Below are 23,447 nucleotides of genomic sequence, written 5' to 3' on the forward strand. Positions count from 1 at the left end.
TTTTTTGGTCTAGAAGGGATGACAGCCACCAAAATGCAGGTACTGTTGGTGGTTGGTGAGTTTAATGTGGATAGAGGTGTCGATGAAGACATTGGAGAGGAGGAGGTCAGCCTCCAGGAAATTGGCACACTGGGTTGAGGAGGACCAGGTGAAGTGGATGGGAGAGAAGGTGTAGAAGTTGTGAAGGGATGAGGGTAGGGTTTCTTGGCCACATCCGCAGGTCATGAAGATATCATCTTGGTGGCCCATAAACAGGTTGCCATTGGAGGATGCCAAGCCGTGCCTATGGCTAGTTGGTAAGGTATACCATGTATTGGGTTTGGAGTCTGAAGGAATTGGAAAAAGTAGTGTTCAATAGTGATAAGATCATGGCCATGAGGTTGTTGGCATTTAGGGAAATGGCATCAATATTGACATGTAGGAATTCAGGAGGTACAGGAGTGGGGGTGGTGGAGAGTTAGTAAAGGAAATGGTTAGTATATTTGACATGTGATGCTAGATTACAGGCAATTGGGAGGAAGTGTTGGTTGATGAGGACCAAAATTCCTTCTGTGAGGGCACAATAACCAGCTAGAACATGGCATCCAGGATTTTTGTGTTTGGGGAATATTTAGAAGGTTAGTGTGTGGGGTTTTATAGGAGTGAGGAGGGAAATGGATGCAGAGGAGAGGTTCTGGAAAGGGCCTAAGGCTGTAAGCAGGAATTTTAGGTTGTGTTGGGCTTCTGAGATGGGATCACTCTGGCAGAGTTTGTAGGTAGACTAGTCAGATAATTGGCAGAGGCCTTCTGCCAAGTAGTAAGTGCAATTTATAATAACAGTGATGGAACCTCTGTCTGCAGGTAGGATGATTGGGTAAGGGTATTGTTTGAGGTTGTGTATGGCTGTCCTTTCTTCTTCTGAAAGTTTGGTGTTCTGAGGAAGGGAAGTGGGGAAGGATGGTGAGGCCAAGTAAGAGGTGATCAGAGGGTGTTTAGGTAAGAGGGAGGAGGATCAAGGTATGATGGAAGAAATTGGGGGAGGAAGGGTTCAGTGTTGGGATTAAGTTGGCTTTGGGTGGAGGGATTGGTGGCAAAGTAGTCTTTCCATTGCAAGGACCAGAAGAAGAAGAAGAAGAAGTGCAACATGGTTAAATTTGGATGTAAGGCTAAAAGTGGGGGCTTTAAATAGGACTGGAATTTCTGTGGGGGTGAGGGTTCTGGTGGAAAGGTTAACAACAGTGTTATAGGAATGTTTCAGCCCTGAATGTGGTGGAAATTTGGTAGGGAGTTGTGCAGGATGTGAGAAGTTGAAAAGGTTAGCTAGGCAGGGTCTGGATGTATGAGAGGATGACAAGGAGCACCCCTGTGGTTAGGATAGGAGTTGGATAGTGGTGCCCTGATGCAGCAGTGGAATATCAGCAGGTTGAATAACTTGTGGAGGTAATGTCTGGACTGTTTGTCCAGGTGCTGTAGAGCACGGCATTCAGTTTCAGAGATGTGATATATGTAGCAGGCATTACACAACAGCAGAATCTTGCGGAGGGAACAGCTGTGGCTGTGGGATGCCTATGCTGTGGAGATGTGTTTTTGCAGTACGAGGTTTGTGAGGGTTGAGGATTGGTGGAATTTGAACAGGGGTGTGATCCAGAGAAATGAATTTTTATGATGAAACAGGGGGGGGGGGGGGTGCTTTGGTTTAAGTATTATTTAAAAAACAGGATGTGGACTGGATTTTCTGATCTGGTGCTGAAAGATGGAGTGGAGCTCCATTGTGGCAGGAATGGCATAAGGAAATGGGAATGATGTGGAAATGGACAAATGAAAGCGTTAAATGGTTGTAAGGGGAGCTGAATAGCAGAAAAGAAGTGTAATAAATATGCAAAGACTCACAAAACACACACAGATACCTAAAAATACACACAAATCTGTGAAATACATACAAATATGCACAGACACTTTAAAAATGTATAGGAACATGAGAGGAAAGGAATGGATGAGTTATAGTAATATTCGTGTTTTGGAATAAGAGAAGAGAGGGCGAAGGAGGATCAGTGAGGACGAGGATCACAAATTTGCATGTCATGGATAGATGCACGAGGGTGAGAGGAAGTGGAATGAGTATGAGTAATTATAATTATCAATGGGAAGAATTTGGAGAATCGATGTTACACCAACAATCCATGTGATCACATAGCTGTGTGTTGTGCGCAGACGAGGTCAGTGATACAGTGTGGCTCTAAAAAGTGTGTGGTTTGGGACATCATAAATAAACACAGGAAAGAGGGGAATGATCAAACACAGAAGAGTAATGCTATAGAGAGTAGTAAGAAATGAAAACATCACAGGGTTGTGGAACTGAAGAAAAGCCATTAGGAAAAATCAAACAATGGAAACTCCAGGTTATACTGTAATATCTGCAATACAAGGGAAAGATACATAGTTACTCACTATACAAGTGATACCTTGAGTTCCATACAGGCCCAATGAAAAGATGGCTACCCATTATGTTTTGACCAAAGCCTTCTTCAGAAAGCCGGCCAGAGTGGCCGAGCAGTTCTAGACACTACAGTCTGGAACCGCGAGACTGCTACGGTCGCAGGTTCGAATCCTGCCTTGGGCATGGATGTGTGTGATGTCCTTAGGTTAGTTCGGTTTAAATAGTTCTAAGTTCTAGGGGACTGATGACCTCAGCAGTTAAGTCCCATAGTGCTCAGAGCCATTTGAACCATTTCTTCAGAAAAGGAAACAACACACACACACACACACACACACACACACACACACACACACACACTCACACAAGCAATCATATTTCACAAACGCACACCTGCCACACAACCATCTCTGGCAGCTTGGACCAGAATGCAATTGTCTCGTAGAATGGAGGCAGCAATGTAGAGGGGGCTGGGAGAGGATGGGGTACCAGGTTAAGGTGGGGGGAGGGAAGAGTGTTGTCCAGCTGTGTGTGCAGGGACTAGACTGCCAAACAGGCATAGCATTGGGAGGCTGTGAGGCAGGGAGTAGTGAGGGGGGATGGGGGAGGGGGGTACAGGGAGAACATGGAGCGAGAAAGGAGAGGAGTGGGAAAGGGCAAAGACAGGTGGGTACAATGCCAGAGAGCAGCACATGATGATGGTGAGGGGACGAGAATAAGGAGGAGGTGATAGAACAGAGGGAATCGAAACTGTTGGGTAGAGGGTGTGGGGACATTAGGTTGCTGTAGGTTGAGCCCGGGATAATTTCAGGAGTGGATGATGTGGTGTAAGGGTAACTCACATCTGCACAGTTGAGAAAAGCTAGTGGTGGAGGGGAGGATCCATGTGACTTGGGTAGTGAAGCAGCCATTGAAATCAAGCATGTTATGTTGTTTGTGTTGTGCCACAGGCTGGTCTATTTGCTATTGTGCACAGTTTGGCAGTGGCTGTTCATCTTTCTGGACAGCTGGGTGGTAGTCATACCAATAGAAAAAGCTGTGCGGTGGTCACAGCAGAGCTGGTAAATGATGTGGCTGATTTAACAGGTGGCGCAGCACCTGATGGGGTAGGATAAACATGTGACAGGACTGTAATAGGAAGTGCATCTTCCACAGGGATATGATTCCTGTAGCAAGGGGCTGTTATTGGGAGTGGCATGGGGATGTACCAGGAAGTTGCAGAGGTTCTGTGGACAACTGTACACCAATTTAGGAGAGGTGTGAAATATCTCTGGGGAAGAATGGTAAGGCCAAGTTAGAGGTAAGGAACTCCTGGAAGGTGACCAGGGATTGGTTAGATGAGAGGAGGGGAGTATCATGGTATGATGGTGGTATGAACTGAGAGAGGCAGGGTTCAGTGTTGGGATTAAGTTGGCTTTGGGTGGAGGGACTGGTGGCAAAGAAGTGTTTCCATTGTTAGGATCAGGAGAAGGAGAGTGTGTTGTTGGCGTGTCCAACACGGTTGAATTTCGGTGCAGAGGTAAAAGTTAGGTCTTTGAATAGGAATGAAACTTCTGTGGGGCTGAGAGTTTTGATGGAAAGGTTGGTGCACTTTTGGTAGGGAGTTGTGATGGATGTGGCAAGTTGAAAAGCTAGGCAGGGTCTGGGTGGTATGAGAGGTTGATGAGGGGGAACACTGTGGGTAGGATAGGGGTTGTATAGTAGTGCCCTGAGGTGGCAGTAGTATGCGAGCAGGTTGGATAACTTATGGAGGTGGTGTCTGGAATGCTCCTCCAGGTGCTGGAGAGCAAGGTATTCAGCTTCAAAGATGCAATGTGTGTAACAGGGATTGTACATGAACAGTATCTTTCAGAGGGAACAGAGGTGGTTGTGGGATGCCTGTGCTATGCAGATGTGTTTTTACAACACCAGATTTGTGAGAGCCAGAGACTGGTAGAATCTAAAGAGGTGAACGTCATTGTGAAGGAAGGTGTGGGGCCCAGAGAACTGAATTTTTATGATTGAGCCACGATAGGGGCCAGAAGGGATTCCATTGTTAAAGCATCTTTTAACAAACAGGATGTGGGATTGGCTTTTCTGAAATGATCCAGAAAGATGGAGCAGGAATACATTGTGGCAGGGATGGTAGAGGGTAACAGGAATGATGCAGAAATGGGCAAATGAAAGTGTTAGATGGTTGGATAACAAAAAGGTGTGTAAGAAATACATGAAGACACGCAAAAACATGTACACATACTTAATATACACGAAGAAATATATAAATATGCACAAATGTGGACAGCTACATAAAGATATACACATCAAAAAAAGTTTTGCAACACCTCGGTTCCAAGAGTTGCAGAATCTGTACAGAAAATTGGATTAGAGATCAACATCATTTCCACCCTTTTTATTGCTCGTGAAAACCACACATTCCATGTTGTGCCACTATACAGCAAGACCTTCAGAGGTGGTGGTCCAGATTGCTGTACACACCAGTACCTCTAATACCCATTAGCACGTCCTTTGCATTGATGCATGCCTATATTCTTCATAACATGCTATCCACGAGTTTGTCAAGCCCTGTTGGTCCAGATTATCCCACTCCTCAGCGATTCGGCATGGATCCCTTAGAGTGGTTGATGGGTCACATCATCCATAAACAGCCCATTTCGATCTATCATAGGCTTGTTTGATAGGATTCATGTCTGGAGAATATGCTGGTCACTCTAGTCGAGCGATGTCATTATCATGAAGGAAGTTATTCACAAGATGTGCATGACAGGGGCACGAGTTGTCATCCATGAATACTAATGCCTCACTGATATGCTGCCAATATGGTTGCACTAACGGTTGGAGGATGGCATTCACGTGTCATACAGCTGTTAACGGTGCCTTCCTTGGCACCAGCGGTGTATGTCGGCCCCACATAAAGCCACCCCAAAGCAGCAGGCAACCTCCACCTTGATTCCCTCACTGGACAGTGTGTCCGAGGTGTTCCTCCTGACGGGTTGCCTCCAAACACATCTCCAACATATGCAACACTCATCGATGAAGAGAATGTGAGGCCAATTCTGAGCGGTCCATTAGGCATGTTGTTGGGCCCATCTGTACCACACTGCATGGTGTCGTGGTTCGAAGATGGATCCTGCCATGGGTGTTAGGAGTGAAGTTGCGCATCATGCAGCCTATTGTGCACACAGTTTGAGTCGTAACTTGACATCTTGTGGCTGCACGAGAAGCATTATTCAACATGGTGGTGTTGCTGTCAGGGTTCCTTTGTGCCACAATCCATAGTTAGCAGTAATCCACTGCAGTAGTAGCCATTGAGCAGCCTGAGAAAGGCATGTCATCAACAGTTCCTGTGTCTCTGTATCACCTCCATGTTCGAACAACATCACTTTGGATCACTCAGAGACACCTGGACACTTCCCTTTTTGAGAGCCCTTCCTGGCACAAAGTAACACTGCAGAGGTGATTGAACCATGGTATTGACCATTTAGCATTGTTGATCTACAGACAACACAAGCTGTGTACCTCCTTCCTGGTGGAATGATTGGAACTGATCAGCAGTCAGACTCCCTCTGTCTAATAGGCACTGCTCATAAATGGTTGTTTACATCTTTGGGTGGGTTTAGTGACATAGCTGAACAGTCAAAGGGACTGTGTCTGTGATACAGTATCCAAAGTCAATGTCTATCTTCAGGAGTTGTGGGAACCAGGGTGATGCAAAACTTTTTTTGATATGTGTATGTTAGAAATGTACAGAGACTTGGGACAAAAGGATTGGATGAATTATGGGAGTATGCAAGTGATGGAATAAGGTAAGCGAAGGAGCATCGGTTAAGTTGAGAATCGCAACTTCGTATAGTTTGGGCAGGTGTGTAAAATAAAATGCTAAAATATGAAAGGATGAGGAAGGGAGTGGGTGCAATAAGATTAATTATAACTATCACTGAGAAGAATTTGAGGCACTGATGCTGCACCAGCAATCTTTGTGGTCATGTAGCCATGTGTTGTGCACAGATGAGATCGTTGATACTATTTATCTCAGAAGGGTGTGTGGTTTGGAAGGCAGTGAGTAAACCCTGGAAGAAGGAGAAATAACAGACACTAAGAAGAGTAACAGTGAAAAGGGAAACATCACAGGGTTGTGGGATGTAAGTAAAGCTGTTTGGTAAAATCAAACTGTGGAAACTGCAGGTTGAAATGTCAGCAATATAAGGAAAGGATAGATAGCTACTCACCATAAAGATGACACATTGAGATGCAGACAGGCACAATGAAAAGACAGTTACGCATTAGCTTTCAGCCAAGGCTTCTTTAGGAAGGGAAACAAACATGGATTTATTCATAGAAGCAAGCACACCTCATGTCCACATGACTGCCATCTCTGACAGCTTGTACCAGAATGCAACTGCCACATAGAATGGAAACAGCAGTCTGGAGAGAACAGGGAAGGAGAAGGGTTTACCAGGGTAGGGGTGGTGGGAGTGAAGAGTCCTGCCTGGTGGAGTGTGGAGGTCTAGACTACCAACAGGCACAGTGTCAGGGAGCTGTGGGGTAGGGAGATGGGGAGAGAAGGATAAATTGTGAGTGAAATGAGAGAGGAGTGGGGTAGAGGAAAGATGAGTGGGTGCATTGGCAGAGGGTGGTGCAGAGGGTGTAGACAGGGTTGAGGACGGGATACGTGACAGGTGACAGGTGACAAGAAATCCTCTGCACAGTTGCTGAGGGTCTCAGTGAGGCCATCACAGACAGGCACTATCCTCCAGATCTAGTGTGCAAAGAGAGCTCTCATGCTAATTACTCCCCCCCCCCCCTTGCCACCAAGAACCACTTAGAACGGATTACCCCCTTCATCACCCACCACCTTGGACTGGAACAACTGAACCACATCCTTCTTCAGGGCTTTGATTACCTATCCTCATGCCCTGAAATGTGGAACATTCTATCTAAGATCCTTACTATCCCTGAAAAAATGGTGTTCCATCACCTACCAAATCTCCACTACATCCTAGTCCATCCGTATGCCATCCCTAATTCCGACCCCTTGTTCCAGGGGTGATATCCCTGTGGAAGACTCAGGTGCAAGACCTGCCCAATCCACCTACCCAGCATTTCCTATTCCAGTCCTGTCATAGGTTTATCCTACACCATCCGAGGCTGGGCCACCTGTGAGAGCAGCCATGACATGAACCAGCTGTGATGCAACCATTGCATAGCTTACAATAATATCAGAAATTGAGTCCGCCTTGATGCAAAACACCTTGTTATTTGTTTAATTCATTATTCTCCCAAACTAGTTTCGGCAACAAATATCACCATCATCCAGTGATATTTGTTGCCAAAACTTGTTTGGGAGGATATCAAAATAAATGAATAACAAGGTGTTTTGTATCAAGGCTGGCGCAGTGGTAGCACACTGGACTCGCATTCGGGAGGACGACGGTTCAATCCCGTCTCTGGCCATCCTGATTTAGGTTTTCCGTGATTTCCCTAAATCACTTCAGGCAAATGCCGGGATGGTTCCTTTGAAAGGGCACGGCCGATTTCCTTCCCCATCCTTCCCTCACCCGAGCTTGCGCTCCGTCTCTAATGACCTCGTTGTCGACGGGACGTTAAACACTAATATCCTCCTCCCCTCCCTGTATCAAGGCAGGCTCAGTTTGTGATATTGTTGTTTTTCTATGCAGAAACGGACCAAATGGAAGAGTTCCAAAATAAAATTATTGCACAGATTTTATGTTGGTGTGATTACCAACCACCTGTCTTGCATGATGCCACCGCCGAACTGTGGCCAAAAGCAAAGTAGACCACACAGTGGCACAACATGAAACTGAAAGTAACATGATTGATATCAGTAGCTACTTCATTACCTGAGCCATCTGGTTTTCTCCTCCACCATCACCTAATCTGAACTGTGCAGATGGAAGTTAACCTTACACCACATTCTCTGCTTCCAAAATTATTCCTGTCTGAACCTATGGTAAGCAACTGTCCTCACACACTCCACCCATCAATTTTCACCTGCTCTGTCGTATCACCTCCTCCTTATTCTCATCCTCTCACCTTCTTTTTATACCGTCCTTTGGCAACAACCTGCCCATCTTTCCCTTTCCCTACTCCTTTTGTTGGTTGCATTATCAGCCAGAGAATGCCATTCACGTATAGTACAGCTGTTAAGGCGTCTTCCATGACCACCAGCGGCATATGTCGGCCCCATGTAATGCCATCCCAAAACATAAGGGAACCTCTACATTGGTGTACTCACTGGACAGTGCGTCTAAGGCATTCAGCATGACCGAGTTGCCTCCAAACATGTCTCTGATGATTTTCTGGTTGAAGGCATATGCTACTCTCATTGGCAAAGAGTGATGCCAATCCTGAGCAGTCCATTCGCCATGCTGTTGGCCCAATCTGTACCGCACTGCATGGAGCTGTGGTCACAAAGATGGACCTCGCCATGGACGTCGAGAGTGAAGTTGTGCATCGTGCAGCCTATTGCACATAGTTTGAGTTGTAACACGATGTCCTGTGGCTACATGAAAAGCATTATTCAACATGGTGGTATTGCTGTCAGGTTTCCTCTGAGCCATAATCCATAGGTAGCGGTCATCTACTGCAGTAGTAGCCCTTGGGCAGCCTGAGCAAGGCATGTCATAGACAGTTCCTGTCTCTCTGTATCTCCCCCATGTCCGAACAACATCGCTTTGGTTCACTCCGAGACGGCTGGACACTTCCCTTGTTGAGAGCCCTTCCTGGCACAAAGTAACAATGGGGATGCGATCAAACCAAAGTATTGACTGTCTAGGCATTGTTGAACTACAGACAACATGAGCTGTGTACCTCCTCCTTCCTGGTGGAATGACTGGAATGGATCAGCTGTCAGTTCCCCTCTATCTAATAGGTGCTGCTCATGCATGGTTGTTTACGTCTTTGGGTGGGCTTAGTGACATAGCTGAACAGTCAAAGGGACTATGTCTGTGATACAGTATCCAAAGTCAACATCTATCTTCAGAAGTCCTGGAAACTGGTGTGACGCAAAACTTTTTTTGAAGTGTGTAGAATTGAGTAATAGGTAAGAATTACTGTGTTGCCTGGCTTTCATACCCTTAGAGTTTACGTTTGTTTAGTTTCAACAAAAACTGCACTAAGGTTCTGGGGGAGAAGGAAAATTTTGGTCCATCTTATGTTAGTGTACAAAGACCGTAATTATACATAAATATTACAGCTCCCATTAAGCTTACACAAAAGTGATTGAAAATCAAACTGAAAGAAGAGATATGTAAGGAGATTCCATACCACTAAAACTGTCCTCACAAGTACCAAAGGAAGTTTTCACATACTTGAACTGGAAAGATGAAGTAGGAATATATACTAAAATGTAGACTTTCACGGCCGGAAATATCATGTCCATTATAATTATCCGGGCTGTTATGCCGTGGTCGGTTGATGAATTCTGTGTCGATTCCCAACATTTCGTCTCCGACTGCGGGAAACATCTTCAAGGGGGTCCGTAGCTCGATGGAAGGTCCAACACACCCACTGGCTCGCTACTGACTTGGGAATCGACACAGAATTCATCAACCGACCACGGCATAACAGCCCGGATAATTATAATGGGCGTAGGAATATCTGAACCATTGTTTTTTTTTTTTCTGCCGGTCACTGCTGTGTACTGTTTGCACAGTAAACTTCAGCAGCAATGTGTAGAATTCAACAGAACAAATCTGAAAGTGGGCCTACAAACTAATTGTAAAGTAGCTATTGTATAGCCAAAACACTAAGAAAAAAATAGTGGAAACCAGAGACAAAATCTTGGAACAAGTGTCTGAGTTTCGATATCTAGGTCAGCTGGGTGTAATGAGAAGATGCAATGGAAAAAAAGATACTTTTGGTAAACTAAATAGATCTTAATGGGGTACTTTCAGGTGCTAAGCTGAGTTTGTATTTCAACTGAACTCCCAGAAGTATGTCACAAAACAATCTTGGTGAGAAATTGTGAGAGGCAAATAGAGTTTTCGAGACGAAGCTTCCAAACAGAATATTTAGTATCAGTGCTTATTATGTGCTATATCTTATAACAGAGAAGCATGAACTGACAGTAAAAAGCCAGTTAAAAATGTGAGGTGAGCTCATTGAACAATAGAAAGACATGTTGTTGAACAATAGAAAGACATGTTGTTATGGAAAAAGAATTGTATCCTGTGAAAATAATTATTACTATGATGCTGAGTTGCAGTTAGGCACAGCAAAAGACTACCAGAAAGTGCTCTGCAACTCAGCATCTTCACTGCATGGTGAACATTGGCTGTGCTTTTCATAACATTGTTACGTTCTGTCCTGGATTTTCCATTGGTTTATTATGTGTGTGCGAGTGTATACCTGTCCTTTTTTCCCCCCTAAGGTAAGTCTTTCTGCTCCCAGAATTGGTATGACTCCTTACCCTCTCCCTTAAAACCCACATCCTTTCGTCTTTCCCTCTCCTTCCCTCTTTCCTGATGAAACAACCGTTGGTTGCGAAAGCTTGAATTTTGTGTGTGTGTTTGTGTGTCTATCAACATGCCAACACTTTGGTTTGGTAAGTTACATCATCTTTGTTTATATATATATATATATATATATATATATATATATATATATATATATATATATATATATATATATATATATATATATATATAAAACAAAGATGATGTGACTTACCGAACGAAAGCGCTGGCAGGTCGATAGACACACACACAAACACAAACACACACACAAAATTCAAGCTTTCGCAACAAACTGTTGCCTCATCAGGAAAGAGGGAAGGAGAGGGAAAGATGAAAGGATGTGGAGTTAAATATGTCTGCTTGTGTCTGTATATGTGTGGATGGATATGTGTGTGTGTGCGAGTGTATACCCATCCTTTTTTCCCCATAAGGTAAGTCTTTCTGCTCCCAGAATTGGTATGACTCCTTACCCTCTCCCTTAAAACCCACATCCTTTCGTCTTTCCCTCTCCTTCCCTCTTTCCTGATGAAACAACCGTTGGTTGTGAAAGCAAGAATTTTGTGTGAATGTTTGTGTTTGTTTGTGTGTCTATCGACCTGCCAGCGCTTTCGTTTGGTAAGTCACATCATCTTTGTTTTTAGATATATATATATATCATAGAGGGGAACATTCCACGTGGGAAAAATATATCTAAAAACAAAGATGATGTGACTTACCAAACGAAAGCGCTGGCAGGTCGATAGACACACAAACAAACACAAACATACACACAAAATTCTAGCTTTCGCAACCAACGGTTGCTTCGTCAGGAAAGAGGGAAGGAGAGGGAAAGACGAAAGGATGTGGGTTTTAAGGGAGAGGGTTAGGAGTCATTCCAATCCCGGGAGCGGAAAGACTTACCCTAGGGGGAAAAAGGACAGGTATATACTCGCGCGCACACACATTCACACACACACATATCCATCCACACATACACAGACACAAGCAGACATTTGTAAAGGCAAAGAGTTTGGGTAGAGATGTCAGTCGAGGCGGAAGTTCAGAGGCACAGATGTTGTTGAAAGACAGGTGAGGTATGAGCAGCGGCAACTTGAAATTAACGGAGGTTGAGGCCTGGCGGATAACGAGAAGAGAGGATATACTGAAGGGCAAGTTCCCATCTCCGGAGTTCTGACAGGTTGGTGTTAGTGGGAAGTATCCAGATACCCAGACGGTGTAACACTGTGCCAAGATGTGCTGGCCGTGCACCAAGGCATGTTTAGCCACAGGGTGATCCTCATTACCAACAAACACTGTCTGCCTGTGTCCATTCATGTGAATGGACAGTTTGTTGCTGGCAATTCCCACATAGAAAGCTTCACAGTGTAGGCAGGTCAGTTGGTAAATCACGTGGGTGCTTTCACACGTGGCTCTGCCTTTGATCGTGTACACCTTCCGGGTTACAGGACTGGAGTAGGTGGTGGTGGGAGGGTGCATTGGACAGGTTTTACACCCGGGATGGTTACAAGGGTAGGAGCCAGAGGGTAAGGAAGGTGGTGTGGGGATTTCATAGGGATGAACTAAGAGGTTACGAAGGTTAGGTGGACGGCGGAAAGACACTCTTGGTGGAGTGGGGAGGATTTCATGAAGGGTGGCTCTCATTTCAGGGCAGGATTTGTGGAAAGTCGTATCCCTGCTGGAGAGCCACATTCAGAGTCTGATCCAGTCCCGGAAAGTATCCTGTCACAAGTGGGGCACTTTTATGGTTCTTCTGTGGGAGGTTCTGGGTTTGAGGGGATGAGGAAGTGGCTCTGGTTATTTGCTTCTGTATCAGTTCGGGAGGGTAGTTGCGGGATGTGAAAGCTGTTTTCAGGTTGTTGGTGTAATGGTTCAGGGATTCCGGACTGGAGCAGATTCGTTTGCCACGAAGACCTAGACTGTAGGGAAGGGACCGTTTGATGTGGAATGGGTGGCAGCTGTCATAATGGAGGTACTGTTGCTTGTTGGTGGGTTTCATGTGGACGGACGTGTGAAGCTGGCTATTGGACAGATGGAGGTCAACGTCAAGGAAAGTGGCATGGGATTTGGAGTAGGACCAGGTGAATCTGATGGAACCAAAGAAGTTGAGGTTGGAGAGGAAATTCTGGAGTTCTTCTTCACTTTGAGTCCAGATCATGAAGATGTCATCAATAAATCTATACCAAACTTTGGGTTGGCAGGCCTGGGTAACCAAGGAGGCTTCCTCTAAGCGACCCATGAATAGGTTGGCGTGTATATATATATATATATATATATATATATATATATATATATATATATATATATATATATATATATATATATATATGACTTACCAAATGAAAGTGCTGGCAGGTCGACAGACACACAAACATACACACAAAATTCAAGCTTTCACAACAAACTGTTGGCACGTGGAATTTTTCCCACGTGGAATTTTTCCTACGTGGAATTTTTCCTACGTGGAATTTTTCCTACGTGGAATGTTTTCCTATTTTTCCTATGTGGAATGTTTCCCTCTATTATATATATACACAGGGTTATTACAAATGATTGAAGCGATTTCACAGCTCTACAATAACTTTATTATTTGAGATATTTTCACAATGCTTTGCACACACATACAAAAGCTCAAAAAGTTTTTTTAGGCATTCACAAATGTTCAACATGTGCCCCTTTAGTGATTCGGCAGACATCAAGCCGATAATCAAGTTCCTTCCACACTCGGCGCAGCATGTCCTCATCAATGAGTTCGAAAGCATCGTTGATGCGAGCTCGCAGTTCTGGCACGTTTCTTGGTGGAGGAGGTTTAAACACTGAATCTTTCACATAACCCCACAGAAAGAAATCGCATGGGGTTAAGTCGGGAGAGCGTGGAGGCCATGACATGAATTGCTGATCATGATCTCCACCACGACCGATCCATCGGTTTCCCAATTTCCTGTTTAAGAAATGCCAAACATCATGATGGAAGTGCGGTGGAGCACCATCCTGTTGAAGTCAGCGCTGTCGGTCTCCAGTTGTGGCATCAGGCAGTTTCCGCGGGCTACGCGTGAAACTTGCCCGCACGCGTTCAACGTTTCTTCACTCACTGCAGGCCGACCCGTTGATTTCCCTTTACAGAGGCAACCAGAAGCTTTAAACTGCGCATACCATCGCCGAATGGAGTTAGCAGTTGGTGGATCTTTGTTGAACTTCGTCCTGAAGTGTCGTTGCACTGTTATGACTGACTGATGTGAGTGCATTTCAAGCACGACATACGCTTTCTCGGCTCCTGTCGCCATTTTGTCTCACTGCGCTCTCGAGTGCTCTGGTGGCAGAAACCTGATGTGCGGCTTCAGCCGAACAAAACTTTATGAGTTTTTCTACGTATCTGTAGTGTGTCGTGACCATATGTCAATGAATGGAGCTACAGTGAATTTATGAAATCGCTTCAATCTATATATATATATATATATATATATATATATATATATATATATATATATATATATATATATATATATATAGAGAGAGAGAGAGAGAGAGAGAGAGAGAGAGGGAAACATTCCACGTAGGAAAAGTATATCTAAAAACAAAGATGATGTGACTTACCAAATGAAAGTGCTGGCAGGTCGACAGACACACAAACGAACACAAACATACACACAAAATTCAAGCTTTCGCAACAAACTGTTGCCTCATCAGAAAAGAGGGAAGGAGAGGGAAAGACGAAAGGATGTGGGTTTTAAGGGAGGAGGTAAGGAGTCATTCCAATCCCGGGAGCGGAAAGACTTACCTTAGGGGGAAAAAAGGACGGGTATACACTCGCACACACACACATATCCATCCACACATATACAGACACAAGCAGTGAGATGTCTGCTTGTGTCTGTATATGTGTGGATGGATATGTGTGTGTGTGCGAGTGTATACCCGTCCTTTTTGCCCCCTAAGGTAAGTCTTTCCGCTCCCGGGATTGGAATGACTCCTTACCTTCTCCCTTAAAACCCACATCCTTTCGTCTTTCCCTCTCCTTCCCTCTTTCCTGATGAGGCAACAGTTTGTTGCAAAAGCTTGAATTTTGTGTGTATGTTTGTGTTCGTTTGTGTGTCTGTCGACCTGCCAGCACTTTCATTTGGTAAGTCACATCATATATGTTGTGAAAATATTCATACAGATCTTGATAAGATTACTAAATGGTGCAATTTGGAAACTTGCTTTAAATTTTCAGAAATGTAAAATTGTGCACATCAAACCCAAAAGTATAATCTAACAATAAAAACATTCAATTATTGATAAAATTATTTAATTGGATTGAAAAAAAATCTACTCGCCAAGCAAATTGGATTGATAAAAAAATCTACTCACCAAGCAGCAGCAGCAGAACACACATAAAAGACTATTATGATTGGCAAGCTTATGGAGCCAGTTGCTCCTTCTTCAGGCAGAAAGTTTACCAACCACAACAGTCGTTTATGTGTGTGATCTGCCGTCGCTTGACAAAAGTGTAGTCTGCACTATTAGTAAGTCACAGCTGGAATGAGTCAACTGAGTGTAACAATTTGTGGGGGTACTAAATGAAACTATGCTGAGTATATAAAAAGTTTACCAATCAATAAAAAAGTTGGTACATATTTTGTACATAAACCAGAACAAGTAGATGATGTGGAAATATTATCCAGAAAAAGAAGGTGAAATAGACATTGATTTTTTTCAAATGGAAGAGGTTTTTCAGAGAAAAATTGTCTAAGTAAGACAAAGCTTTAGGTGAACAAGTACATTTCGTTAGCAGAAGGGTAAGGTTAGTAGTCAGTTACTTTATTATATATTATTTTATTATTTTAAGCTTTTCCTCATTACAGAGGCTTTTCTCCAACATAATAATTTACTTGGAAATTACAATACAAACAATAAACGTTCTTAAACTATATTCTCAAAATATTTCTCGAGGTGTTTTGATCTTGTGTGTCTTCTTCCTCTGCGCCCATTCTCCTCATTGTGTGCTGTACGTTTTGGAGCCAGGTGGTCATAGGTCGTCGTCTTCTTCTTCTCCCCTCTGGTTCCCACTCCAGTATCAATTTTGGTATTCTGGTTTTCTCCATTCGTCGTACATGCCCGTACCACTGTAATTTCTTCCTATCGATTACGTCATATATTCTTTCTTTTATTTCCATTCTCCTTATTATTTTGGTGTTCCTTATCTTTTCTTTCCTGGAGATTCTTGCCGATCTTCTCCAAAAGTCCATATCTAGAGCTTGTAATTTTTTAATGTGCTTCATGTTAATTGTCCAGGTCTCCGTTCCATACAGAACCACACTCTCTAATATGGATTTGTATATTAATTTTTTAGTTGTGCTCATTACATTCCTGCTCCATAAGACTGAGTTAAGCATCCCAATGACCCTCCGTCCGCTACTAATTCTTTTATTGATTTCTGACTCTGATTTTCCATCGATTTCTAAAATGGATCCCAAATAACAGAAGGTGTTTATCTTTTTGATTTTCTTTCCTTCAATGTATAGCTCATCTGAATCATTAGTCAAATATTCTGTTTTTTGTAATTAATCTTCAAACCCCAAGTTTTGTATGCTACTGCTAGTTGATTGCACATATAGTTAGCATCCTCCCCATTTTGTGCTACGACTACTTGATCATCAGCAAATAATAAATGATGTAGGTAAACTCCATCTCTTATTTCTAATCCCATACTATTACATTTATGAGAACATGTTCTAGGCTAATATCTATATAGATTTTAAATAATGATGGTGACATGGGACAGCCCTGTAAAAGGCCTTTGCTTGTTCTAAATTTCTGTGAAAGTTTATTACCAACTTTCACTTGGCAAATGTTATCTTTATACATCTGTTGTATTATTTTAATCAAGGAAGGGTTTATGTTTGCAATATGCAGTGCTCTCCAAAGTAATTTTCTTGAAACAGTATCATACGCTTTTTCTAGATCTATGAAAATTAATCCTATATTTTTTGATTTTTCCCTATGTTTCTCCAAAATCTGTCGTAATGTGAAAATATGGTCTACACATGATCTCTCAGCCGTGAATCCACATTGTTCTTAGCCGGCCGCGGTGGCCGTGCGGTTCTAGGCGCTGCAGTCCGGAACCGCGGGACTGCTACAGTCGCAGGTTCGAATCCTGCCTCGGGCATGGATGTGTGTGATGTCCTTAGGTTAGTTAGGTTTAAGTAGTTCTAAGTTCTAGGGGACTGATGACCTAAGATGTTAAGTCCCATAGTGCTCAGAGCCCTTTGAACCACATTGTTCTTCTTGGGTTCTAAAATGTTTTTCCAGTTTGTTTTTAATTACTTTCACAAAAATTCTCATTAATGTGTTTGTAACACAAATTCCTTGATAGTTTGAACAAATTTTGCGATCCCCTTTCTTAAATATTTTATTAATGTAACCTAGCTTCATCTCGTTGGGTATTGAATCTCCATGTATCATTTTGTTGAAGAGCTGTGTTATCAGTTTCACAATTTTGTCACCACCATATTTCAGATACTCCAGATTGATATTGCCTGGTCCCGGTGATTTACCATTCTTTCCTGTTCTCAATGCCTGAAGTACTTCACTTTCTAAAATCTGGATCTCATCATCTTCATGTCCTTTATCTTCCCCTGTTCCTTCTTCTAGATATTCTTCTCTGTCCTCATTTAATAATTTTTGGAAATACTCTTCCCATTCCTTTTGTGTTATCAGTTGGAGATTATTTTTGCTTTTTGTATCCTGTCGAAGCCCTTTCAATACTGACCATGCTTCTTTTGCTCTCCCAAATCCTAATTTGCTATTCACCTTGCCAAATGTTCTTTCCCATGCTTCATTTTTTGCCATCCTTATTTTTTTCATCACTTCATTCTTCTTTTCCTTGTATATTGATCTTGTTTCTTCTGATTTATCATTCAACCACTGAAGGAACACATGTTGTTTTTCCCTAACGAGGACCTCTAGTTCCTCTGACCACCACTCTGCTGCATGGTTGTGTTTGCTATCTTTTTTACCCAACACCTCTGTTGCTATGATTTTCACATGAGCTTTTATATAGTCATATATTTCCTCTGTACTTCCTTCAAATGATTCAACCAGTTTCTTTTCCTTCCTGGCCGCAAAGAGTGTTCTGATACTTTCGTCTTGTAGGCTGTCAATATTAAAAAGTAAATTTTCATCTTTCTCAGTCTGGTTCATTTTATTTATGTTACTTGTATCACTCCTTGCATTCTTCCATGGCCAGAAAGACTTCATTTTAACTAGATAGTGGTCTGATCCACACTGGGCTCCTCTATAAGATATGACGTCTACTGCTTTGAAACTACTTGTTTGCCTAATGATAATATAATCTATTATAGAATGAAATTCTTTGGTGTTCTGTTGCCAAGTATATTTATGAATATCTTTATGTTTGAAAAATGTGTTGGTAATTTTTAGATCAAATTGTTCACAAATTGCAATCAATCGTTCCCCATTGTCATTATATTCGTCCTCTCCATGTTTTCCTACTATTCTACAAGATTCTCTAATTCCTACTCTTCCATTCAGATCTCCCATGATAATCAGTTCCTTTCTTCTTGGGATTTTTTCAATAGTCTCCCTGACGGTGTCCTAAAATGTATCTTTCTCCTTATCTTTTGTGTTGTTTGCCAATAATCACAACTTCCCTAGCAAATAATGTCATTTCAACAGTTATAATACGTTGATTGATGAATGTCCAATTTGTGATTCTTTCTTTCCACGATTTCTTTATCATAATGGAGACTCCTGCTTTGGCTCTTACTGCTTTGATACCCCACTGCAGATATGTACATAATTATCCAGTTCTTCTTCTCCTTGGCCTTTCTTCTTTGTTTCAGAGAGTACGACAACATCCATGTTGAACATGTCAAGTTCTGCAGGTAGTAAATTTATTTTAGTGGAAATACCTTGCACATTCCAGCATCCAAACATAATTTTCCGTTTTTCATCGCCAGTTCGTCGTCCAAAGTTCCAATTTTTTGAGGCATATTATTAGGTTTTTTAGCAATTTTATGTTTTTATGTGAGTGAGGAGCTGGCCCACTGCACAACCCCCAACCCGGAGGACCAGGTAATTTTTACTCAAGGTTTTCTTCCTTTAGCCTTTGATAAGCCAATATCATACTACAAGGCAGCAGTTGCTAGTTTTGGTCCACCCCGGGTATTTTATTTCCCCGGTACCCACCATATCTGGTGAGTATTCCCCTATCCGCCACCTGGGGAGGCGCCCGATGGGAGACAGCAAACTCCACATGGGAGTCAGTTACTTCAGTTGAACTTTTAACTTTTCATTTTACTTTCATTTTGAAACAGTATATTAAACAAATATTATTTCACATTTGTGGGCAGTTATTCTGAATTGTAATTAACTTTTTTTAAAAACAGTTATTCTGAAATTACACAGGTTGCCTTTTTATTTTCATACGTATGTTACAAAAACTGTTTTTTTTTTTTTTTTTTTTTTTAATGTATGATTAACTTCTATTTTATATTATTACCAGCCAACCATACCCGACTCAACTTTACAGAAAAATCACTAAGTGTTGTGACTGGATGACTTGTCTTGTGTAGTGATAATTTTGTTTGCAGCCACTTTGTAGAGCTATGATTAAAATTCAGAGAGCATCATGTAACTGAATACCAACAGTTTAATACAACTTAAATGGTTTAAGTAGTGCACACCAGACATCAGCACTGACACACATGATCTGTTCCATATTTAATTTAACTGGCATTTGGAGTGATATCTCATAGCAATAGGGGGAGCTGTGAGCTGCTGCCCCACCCAGTCTGTTCAACTGCAGCACTAGTGTGCCATGAACTGCATTTTCTGTGTGACCCTTTCCCGTATTTCTTGTCACACATCTTAAAAATTAACTTCATACCAAAAAGTCTGTCCTCATCAGCTTAATATGTGATGCATACTGCATTATAGGTCATCAATGCTGGCCTTGTGGTAGTGTTGCCTTGATGCTGCAGTTGGGCAGCTCTACATGATTCTGAGGACTTCTGCCACTGACTGCAAGTTGACAATGGCATTCTATTCATAGTGGCAGGTTTTTTAATTAGATTGGATTAGATTCAGTTTTCGTTCCATAGACCCAAAAAAATGAGATGATTCTCATGGGTGTGGAACATGTCAGAAAGTATAACATAAAACATTTGAATATAATACTATCCTGATCATTTGTCAGGAGATTGTCAAACTAGATTAATACAATGTGATAAACTGGAACAGCTAATATTCACAGAATTAACATGCTGTCAGAATGAAACATTGTTATGCAGTATCAATAAATTTATCATATAAAAAGTACCTGATCTTGACTGCTGTGACCAAGTGGTGTCAAAACAGAAATCTAACAGACATTTTTACTTAAGCTGGCTTAACAGTCTCTGTTAAGATATTCATCTATAGAGTAGACTGAGTTGCCTATCAAAAAGTCTTTCAAACTGTGTTTATACCGTGCTTTATCTGAAACCAAGATTTAATGGTTGCCAGCAATTTATTGAAAATGTGTGTTCTTGAATATAGGACACCTTTTTGGACCAAGATAATTTCATTATAGTTCAGCCAGTTCACTGGAAATATTTATAAATAATTTACATAAATGTTCCTCATGAATTGGTCCAGCTAGTAGTGACAACCACACCGAAATTTCTACTGTAGCCCACACAGAGGAAAATTGTAGTGGGGGACTGTAATTTGTGTGTGTGTGTGTGTGTGTGTGTGTGTGTGTGTGTGTGTGTGTGTGCGCGCGCGTGTAGTGCTTTATGGATGAATACCTGAGAGTGTATTTTTCACAGTTTATTTCATTTTTAAAAAGTAATAAATATGCAACAGAATGTTATTTGAGGTAGTTTCTTTTTCATATTATATACTGTAATTATTAAAAGGGGGGGGGGAGGAGGAGGAGGAATGTTCTGGGCAATGGCATATTGTGGGGGGCAGGCTGTGCAGTGGTCATCAAGTGTCAGTAAGAAAAAACAGGCCTTTGCCCTCTCTTATATTGTCTACACTACAAGAGTCAGTATTGAGACACTATCATGTTGAGTCATGGAAACCAGAATTCACACAGCATACAAACTTTCCGTATGTGTACTATTCACATAACCATGTGTTTAGAAGAGTGAAGCCCAGGCAGCTAGTGTTTTACTGACCTAACCTCATAGCCACAGTGTAAAATGACGTTTTATGAATTAGTTATTACCTCATCAGACATCTACACTGATGTACAACTTACTGCAGTGATTAATGAGACATTCCATTAAAAAGCACAGAACATTCCTCCTCCACAAAAAGAATCAATTTCTTGACTTGCTCTCACCAAGCAGTTTCCAAATGACTGCATGTACACACTGGTCAATAATTGTCTTTTATCTACCACATGCTCATTTGTGTCACTTCCGTTGACAGTTTTTGTATGGGAACAGTAATAGTAAGCTTTTAAGAAACAACATTATGCATATTTCTGGTGCCAAATGCTAACTGTACTATTTAATAAGCAAATGATAATCTTCAAAACATGAGAGAAGATATGGATCTAAGTGCTGTTTACGTTGCATTAATTGTGATTTAAATGGTAGCTATTTCCTAGTATCTAACTGAAAATACTAGTGCCTATATTTGCAAGGGATTAATATGTTTAGTCTTTGCATCTGTGGTGAAATTTGTAGTAGTATAATGCCATATCCTCTTTCATAAATTTTATTCTGTTATTTACAGGTCACTTTGGCTTGTGCTGGTTGCTCTATCTATTCTTGGAGTTTCAGTGGCACTTACTTTGATGCCAACATTCCAGGGAGTCTTAGAGAGTGCCATGTAAGTCACCATTCCTCACAGTTTATGTATATATCTAACAACTTTACCAGTTCTTATGACTTAACAACACATATAGGTCTTAACCTACACATTGGAACATTATTTAGGTTTCTGTAAAATTGTAGTCAAGACATGCTGTATTATGACTGACAGTATTTTAAGATATTATGTTTATTTTGTGGGCAGCAGCTGTTTATGTAACAGTCAGTTTTCTTTATGAACTCTTTGAGTTAAAGAAATGTAAACAAAGAACAATAGAATTATGTTTAGATGTCATAAAGGAAGATTCCCTTGTATGTTTAAACTTGTTATTTGAAAAACTTGTTTTCAGATGTCCTAAGCAGTGAGTATTCTGTAGTTCTTGTTGGGGCAAGGAGGGAGGTATGGGAGGTGGAGGGGGTGGGGGTGGGTGACTCAGAGTCCTATGAGTGTTGGTGCTGAAACAGCTGCAGAAGTCATTGGCATTGTGCTGTCCAGTACAGTCAACAACTTGGCAGTAAATTTTCTGAATTTGCCAGTGGTCACTCATAAAGGCAGACAGGTATCTAGTTGAAATACCTTTTTAGAATAGTGCAAAGTAGTGGGATTACATTTGCTACAATAAGAAATGCACATGAGGAAACTGCAGTATGAGTGAATGGCTGTAAAGAACAGGCCTCATAGCTTGCACTTGGATCATCCAACTTTGTGTTTTGAGAATGCAATTTTGGGAAGGTTACCTTTCAGCTTAGGGCACAGAAAGAAACTGTCAGATTATGCTGAAGAGTGTGGTTAAGTATTTCAAGGCCCAAGTGATATGAAGAGTGCTATCACAGTAGGATGTGGGAAGGGATTACCATTTCTGGCTTAGCTGAACAATCTGACTGTAAAGGCCCTACAACAGTGAAATGCATGGAAGACTGCACTAGTGGTGCATTGCAACTCCGCGACTGGCAGGTCCGGACTTTGCTCCAGATGCGTTCCCACTGACTGGCAGCCCGAACTCACGACGAACTCGCTATCCGAACTGGCTTATGACAGACAACGACCGGGGAGTCATAGCAGTCGAACAAAGATACTGTGAGAGGGGATATATTGATACGCGCTGCTAGTGCTGGTCACGGTCAGGCAAAGCAGCAACACAGTGATAGTAGTAATTCAAATTAACGTAGTGAGGTGGAAGTACTTTAAAAACAGGGTGTAAAATACATGATGGTGGGAACACGAGCAACGCACGGCTCAACTTCCCATTATACTGCTTATCAGGGTTGCCTTCCATTTAATTCATGTATGGAGTATGGGAGGACTGATAGCCTCTGTGTGTGCTGTAGTTTATCCAATCTCATCTTTGAATTATCTGTGGGAGTGCTACATAAGGGGCTGTAGAGTATTCATAGACTGCAGACTTAATACTAGTTCTTGAAACTCCCTAAGTGGGCTTTCACAGGATAGTTCATGTCTGTCGTCAAGTGTCTGCCAGCTTATCATTTCCATAATGCTCTTCTTTGCATGAAGCAAACCTGTGACCATTGATTATGCACTTCTTTGTATACTTTTGATATCCTGTGTTAGCCGTATTTTGTGTGTGTTCCACACCCTTGAGTAAGAATCTGGGACGAGTGGGATGTATTTTGTAAGCAGTATCTTCTGTAGAAAGGTTGCAGTTTTCACAGTACCCTACCAGCGAACTGACATTTGCCACCTGATTTATCTGTAACTGACCCCATGTGATCATTCTACACTACATATACATCTGT

At 41.9% G+C, this 23,447-nt stretch overlaps 1 protein-coding gene across 1 annotated transcript in view; it reads left to right on the forward strand.

The window, feature by feature from the left end:
* The window catches only part of LOC126235573 (MFS-type transporter SLC18B1-like), a 331,857-nt gene that overhangs the window by 239,229 nt on the left and 69,181 nt on the right, over positions 1 to 23,447 (forward strand). The window contains exon 9 of the mRNA XM_049944291.1: positions 21,616 to 21,711. Within this exon, the coding sequence (XP_049800248.1) occupies positions 21,616 to 21,711 (96 nt within the window). The remainder of the gene's footprint in view (positions 1 to 21,615; positions 21,712 to 23,447) is intronic.

Source organism: Schistocerca nitens, chromosome 2 (assembly GCF_023898315.1).
Source record: "Schistocerca nitens isolate TAMUIC-IGC-003100 chromosome 2, iqSchNite1.1, whole genome shotgun sequence".
Classification (NCBI taxonomy): Eukaryota; Metazoa; Arthropoda; class Insecta; order Orthoptera; family Acrididae; genus Schistocerca; species Schistocerca nitens.